This window comes from Salmo trutta, chromosome 28, assembly GCF_901001165.1.
Source record: "Salmo trutta chromosome 28, fSalTru1.1, whole genome shotgun sequence".
NCBI lineage: Eukaryota > Metazoa > Chordata > Actinopteri > Salmoniformes > Salmonidae > Salmo > Salmo trutta.
Window position 1 is genome coordinate 25,982,150 of NC_042984.1, and position 6,833 is coordinate 25,988,982.

The 6,833-nt window shown below is 40.6% G+C and overlaps 1 protein-coding gene across 1 annotated transcript; it reads left to right on the plus strand.

Moving 5' to 3' along the window:
• The first annotated feature begins 735 nt into the window (after positions 1 to 735).
• Positions 736 to 3,630, plus strand: LOC115165876 (SUZ domain-containing protein 1). Its single transcript, XM_029719324.1, has 4 exons — positions 736 to 914; positions 2,105 to 2,154; positions 2,343 to 2,612; positions 2,948 to 3,630. Exons 2-4 carry the CDS (start codon positions 2,108 to 2,110, stop codon positions 3,054 to 3,056), a joined length of 426 nt encoding a protein of 141 aa, XP_029575184.1. The 5' UTR covers positions 736 to 914; positions 2,105 to 2,107; the 3' UTR covers positions 3,057 to 3,630.
• The last annotated feature ends 3,203 nt before the right edge of the window (positions 3,631 to 6,833 follow it).

A 6,833-nucleotide genomic window follows, 5' to 3' on the forward strand; every position in this document is an offset into this window, starting at 1 on the left:
CTCTTTTTCATGGTTTTTCCATTTATAAGCCTTACTGAACGAAGAGCCAAATGAGTGGCTCTTTTAGTTGAACGAAACCAAATGATCCGGCTCACAGAAAAAACTCGAAATGTCCATCGCTAGTGACGATCCAGATTTTGGAGAGGTTTTAGTGATTTTTACATCCTCACACTCATTTCTAAATATATACCTGATGTTACCAGTGAATCCTTTTTTTGTGAACTAGAAACTGAATCTATTGAACACTTATTGTAATTGTTTACATGGTGAGGTGTCCTGGATTGATGTAAAACTAAATCTTCGCAACAAAATGTATACAACCATTGAAATATCTAAATTTGACATATTATTTTACTACACTGATTCCACAATTGAACGTCAGTATGTCATAAATCCCTTTATTTTATTAGGACAAATTTTCATACACAAATCAACATTTATGAAGAAAAAGCACTTTTTCTTACATTTTTCATCTGATTTGGAAAACTATTTAGAATCATTAAAACGTATACAAAACAAAATGTTTAAAAAATGTATTCGCTACATGTCTGTATTTGATTTAATATAATGTGGATTTGTATTATTATTTTTTCTTATCTTCCTTATTTATTTGTGTAATCCCTCTGGCTGTTCTGTGTCTTGTGTTTTGCATGTTACTGCTTAATAAATCATAATTTACATTTTTTTTTTAAGCAGGGGAGAGGCATGGCAACTGTGAAACGTCATTTCGTTCGGAACACAAACCTTTCTACGCCGTGCTCTGGCTATGTTTGTTCGTAAAACCAAGTGATGTCAGCGAGTGGGATAAGGGGCGGATCTGGCGTGCCCACGAACGAAACTCTTCAGCGTGTCTGAAAGAATGCAACATGGATGATGAAGTTTCCCAAAGTTGTGATTAAGTAGCGGACAGTGGGGTAAGAATATGCTACAATGGAGATCTGTGGGAGTTAGTATGCATTGGCTTTTTTTTTTGCTGAGGAAAGGGTCACTTGACACATTGTTAGGCAGTCCGTATGACCAACGTTCGCTTAACTAGCTTAAGTTAGTTGGCTAACATGGATAGCTAGTAAAGTTAGCAAGCAATGCCAGAAATGAAAGACGAAGTGGGACAGATATTTTTAGACATAGCTAACTGGCTAATATTAAATTCGAGCCAGGGAACTGACACAGGAAATGCAATGATGGCCCAGTCGAACCAGCCACTACATTTAGCTAGCCTCTTCTTCTCGCCGGCAACCAGCATAGTTAGCAAGCTAACCTAAACTTCTAGCCATTCAGTCAGCAACCACCACAGATTTAGTATTTTTGACCGATTGGCAACGGGTAGCCAGCTAGCTATCGGGCTATGGCTAACGTTAGCTAGCTACCGTAGCTATTTAAAGCCACGTCGTTAGCCAATCAGTTAACGTTAGTTAGCCAGATACTGGTATGTTCATATTGTTAGGCTAGCAACGTTAGCCAGCTAGATAACGCTACTAGTTAGCCAGCTAATGACATTACGTTAGCTAACGCCGGTTTGTTTGAACTAGCCAGTAACGTCGTTAGCTAATGACTGGCATGATGACATTACCACAACTGAAAAGCAAGCCAAAGCTGTCCTTGGACCTGATGTGATGGAAGATTGCCCTGAATGTTCAAAATAGCTTGTTGAAACGCTTTAGGTAGCTTCACTTTAAAATCCAAATGTCTTGTATAGCTGGCTAACGTTAGTTGTGTGTCAATCATTTATGAATTAATGCATATTTCATAAACATTTATACTGATTTCTGTGCACCTATATCTAGCGGTAATATTTCTGCATCTTGAAAACAAATCATGGTGTCAAACGGGTTTCCATCTTTAACGTCAATTTACCAGCTACTAGCAATCCTGTATTTCAGCCTTGCTATGGTTTTACTGCCAGTGTATAAATAACTTTGAAATTAGAATCCAGCCCTCCATGGTTTGCAGCCACCCTCCACTCCCCCTTTCTACCTGCTAACGTTACTCTCCCCGGCTACCCCTTTTAAGTTGCATTTGGCTTAATGTTAGAATTTTTCATGATGTATGAAATGTACAATTGCATTTTAATGACCGATCGTTCTGTTCTGTCTCTTAAATGCAGGAAATGGACAGAAGATTAGAAGGAAAGCTTAGGATCAGCCAGAAAGAGAAGTGAGTAAAGTGCTCAGTTCTGAAACACTGTTGGCCTTCAGAAGATGCACTCACTCATACATTACTCATTAATCAAACAAGTCATAGAGCAAACATTTCTAATAATGAACAGGATTTTTGGAATATAGTCAATTAATTAATGGCATGTGCATTTCATAACCTCATTACTCAAAACATCTGCCTCCCAGAGTGTCCAGTAATAACACTACACAGTCGCCATTGAAGACGGGCATCGTGATCCAGGACGACTCCCCACACGCTGCGCCCCCGCCCCAGATCCGCATTCTGAAGCGGCCCTCCAGTAACGGGTCGTTAGGGTCGCCCCAGGGCCAGAACCGGCCCGTGCCACAGGTCAAGTCCCTGGCCCAGCGGGAAGCGGAGTACGCTGAGGCCAGGAAGAGAATACTGGGCAGTGCCAGCCCTGAAGAGTCGCCTCAGGAAAAGCCCAACACAGACAGGTAAATAAATACCTCACACACCTACACCTGTTACCACTGGACAGTGCTGGGCAATGTTGTGTCCACTGCACATCTACTATGTTACAGTTCTTAATCCCAAGTGTACTGTATGTATACCTGTACATGTTTAGAACAGACACCATCATCTCTATGATTCTGTAAACAAAGTCTGGGAATCTTGTCACAACTTTCTAATGGATCGTTATTGTATCTGCTCAATTTACAATAGATTTATTTAGTGAAAATAAAAAAAACAGCTTGGAAGCCCAACTATTGATTTAAAGCCTATTTTTGTAGTTGACTATATCCGTTCTTGGCCTTCTCCCTACCTCCAGACCAGGGCGTACAAATTCTACCACACCTCCAGAGGACCGATCAAACAATCATGCTGTCCGCCAACCAGCAGGCCCCGACGGCACTCAAGGCTTCTGCCAAAACAGATAAGTGGAAGAGGGGCAATCCTGCTATTGGGAGAGATGGAGAGGAAGATGAAATGTCTGGGCTCCAGGGGGTATCACAGGGTTTTAAAAACCATTTCCTTCTATTCCATGGTATGGGATCAGCTGTGAATCGGAATGCAAATGTCCTCCCCTCTCATGGCTCCCACTGGTAATGTGTGGGATGGATTAGAGGCTCTGTAGGAAGCATGCTTTCTCCCCCTCTCCATCCCACCCCCACTGTTTAACACTGTGATAAAGGACATCTTCTGCCTATTGTGATGATCCCTTTAAGTACCCCACCCTACACCCACGTTGTCCAAGGAGTCCTCTCCTTCTCTCGTCATGGGAAACCTATGGGGCTTTTGCTTCTATGCGGCTAATTTGGTCATCAGCCATGGACACTTCCATATGGAAATACTGAGAGCAGAGGATGCTTAACAGAGGACAGAAGAGTAGTGACCGAAGCAAAGCAAAATGGGGGTAGTACAGTACCTTCAAAAGTATTCATACCATTTGACTTATTCCACATTTTGTATTAAATTAAAAAAATCTCTCATCCGTCTACACATTATACCCAATAATGACAAAGTGAAAACATGTTTTTTCATAAGTATTGAATGAAATATCTCATTTACATCAGTATTCACACCCCTGGGTCAATACTTTGTAGAAGCAGCTTTGGCAGCGATTACAGCTGTCTTTTTGCATAAGTCTCTAAAAACTTTCCGCACCTGGGTTGTGCAACATTTGCCTATTTATTCTTTTAAAAATTCTTCAAGCTCTGTCATTGGTGGTTGATCATTGCTAGACAACCATTTTTCAGGTCTTGCCATAGATTTAAGTAGATTTAAATTGTAACTTGGCCACTCAGGAGCATTCACTGTCTTGGTAAGCAACTCCAGTGTAGATTTGGCCTAATATTTTAGGTTATTGTCCTGCTGAAAGGTGAATTAATCTCCCAGTGTCTGGTGGAAAGCAGACAACCAGGTTTTCCTCTAGGATTTTTCCTGTACTTGGCTCCATTACATACATTTTTTGTTGTTGTTATCATATAAAACTCCCCAGACGTTAACCATTACAAGCATACCATCGTATGATGCAGCCACCACTATGCTTGAAAATATGGGGAATTCTACTCAGTAATGTATTGGATTTTTCCAAACATAACTTTGTCCTGAATAAAAAGTATTAATTGTTTTTTTATTCTGTACAGGTTTCCTTTTCACTCTGTCAATTAGGTTAGTATTGTGGAGTAACTACAGTGTTGTTGATCCATCCTCAGTTTTTGCCTATCACAGCCATTATACTCAGTAACTGTTTAAAGTCACCATTGGCATAATGGTGAAATTCCTGAGCGGGTTCCTTCCTCTCTGGCAACTGAGTTAGGAAGGCTGTCAGTCTTTTTGTAGTGACTGGGTGTATTGATACACCATCCGAAGTGTAATTAACTTCACCATGCTCAAAGGGATATTCAATGTCTGTTTTTTTTTACCCATCTACCAATGGGTAGCATTCTTTGCAAGGCATTGAAAACCTTGGTCTTTGGTTGAATCTGTGTTTGAAATTCACTGATCAACTGCGGGACCTCACAGATAATTGTATGTGGGGTACAGAGATGAGGTAGTCCTTCAAATATCATGTTGAACACTTATTGCACACAGTGAGTCCATGCAACTTATGAGTTCAGCAAATTTCTACTCCTAAACTTATTTAGGCTTGCCTTAAAGGGGTTGAATACTTAATGACTGACTCAACATTTCAGCTTTTCATTATTACATAACACAATTCCTATTTGACATTATGGCGTATTGTGTGTAGGCCAGTGGCAAATCTACATTTTAAATATAGTTTCTAACAAAACAAAATGTGGGAAAAAGTTGAGGGGTGTGAATACTTTTTGAAGGCACTATACCTGTTACCAGCTTCACCCAGCAATAATGCTAGAGATACCATTCAATTCCCCCTTAATCCACAGCCCTCATCTCATGTTTTTTTTTTTGTCAATGTTCCACTTTTATTTTGATTATTGATCAAATCTGTACATTGCCATTAGTTTTCAATAGAGGGTGATGTGTGGAAGTTTGAGTTCTGTTAACTTCTGTTTACGGTTGTCTTTTTTAAAATTGAGCTTTTTCTGGTGTCTGTCCTGATTTCTATTTAAAATATTTAAATAAAACAGTACAACAAGACAAATGGAGATCAAATTGTGCATTTTGGTCCTTTTTTGTTTAATTTTTTTGGCCTTTTTGTATGATGAGACTGTAGTGATGTCAGAGCTGTATTTTAATCAAACCCCATTTTAAATCATTCTGTAAATATCGGTTCGTTCAAACTCAACTGTAGAGGTGGTGCTGGCAGGACTTGGGGGGGGGGGGTCATATGGGAAATAAATGTACTGCTGTACCCTTTACTGCCCCTCCTCCATTTCTACTGTCAACTGTATGTTCATTTCTTCTAATGTACTTCACTGAAGTAGTAACTCAGGTGCTGATGAGAGACAGTCTGACATTTCAATCTTAGGGAGGGATTGAGTGCAAAAAAAGGTGATGTTCATAATACCTGAGTTAGCACCTACTTTCAAAACTGATAATGCTGCACCGACGTGTTCAACAAATGTATGTTTGGAATGAAAGGAATCTGAGAGTCAGTCCAAGTCTGCCAGGTGGTTAGCCTCTGGCCCCTTCAGTATGCCATGGTATTTGAATGGAGGAATATCACTACGCTACTCCAAAGAACCCAGGGGAGTCCAGGGCCCTCTATAGCAGCCATGTTACTGCTTCAGATAGAAAGGGACACTGTGGTAGTCACTTAACTATGAACCATTCATCTGGAGTGTTCGGTTACATTGCTTCCCCACTGACTAAGGTTTTTACCTGATGTCATATTAGTGAGGAGGTTTTGGTTGTGTAAACTGAACATGCTAAAGGATAAACCTGGATACTGTAAGGGATTCCTGAAAGTCTGTCTGCACCAACCCAACTAGCAGGGGGAGGATCAACAGGGTTTGTGAAGCTCTGAGTGAGAACACAAAATGGCCTGTAAATATTGATTGAATAAAAATGATTTGTAAAATAATCCACTGCTTGTCCTTCATATCTCAACATGGCCATGAGACAGTTTAAAGTGATATGGATTTCACCACAGTGATACTAGGATACATTGTATATTTTCATACACATTTGTTGTACCAAGACCATCGGAGTCCCCTATTGAACAAATCTTTATTTATGGGATCAAATTCGCTCTTTACTAAACATTTCACGTTTCTCAATTCTCACAAATGAATGCAACCTGACGAGGTTATTTGACGTTTTATAATCTAACATTTCTGGCTGCTAGCAGTGGCACAGTATTGTACTTCACAATGCTGTTGAAAATTAAAATGTGTAAAACATACTTCGGAGGTTTGCTCATTGTCCACTCGGGTATCGTGGATTTGGCTCAGATCCCAGGCACTCTTTGGCCGGGGGAATAATATTGTCCAATGGGATGGGAGGCTGATGCTAGCTCAGGCCAATGACTGTGCATTGGGGCGGGGCTAGTGGTTGGGCTAGGAGGGTGAGTCTGACAGGAGGACGTCTAGGCGCTTGTACTGCTTATTGGACGGTTGCCTCCCTTGCAGCAGACGCAGACAGACCAAGGCATGTGGTACTATCAGCATCTAGAGGAGAGCCAGTGGGACATGGTAACACAGTCAATCCTAAAATGAGTTTACCTCAAAGAAGGAAGGATGCTTTTAACGATATTGGAACATGGCCCTAGAGTTGGCTCTGCATACAGT

What these genes read in the sequence shown, in the direction of transcription:
- LOC115165876 (XM_029719324.1), top strand. Translation starts at nt 2,108, where the DNA reads ATGGACAGAAGATTAGAAGGAAAGCTTAGGATCAGCCAGAAAGAGAA. An exon ending in AGGATCAGCCAGAAAGAGAA is followed by an intron (nt 2,155 to 2,342) that starts GTGAGTAAAGTG and finishes TCTGCCTCCCAG; the next exon opens with AGTGTCCAGTAATAACACTA. An exon ending in GAAAAGCCCAACACAGACAG is followed by an intron (nt 2,613 to 2,947) that starts GTAAATAAATAC and finishes CCCTACCTCCAG; the next exon opens with ACCAGGGCGTACAAATTCTA.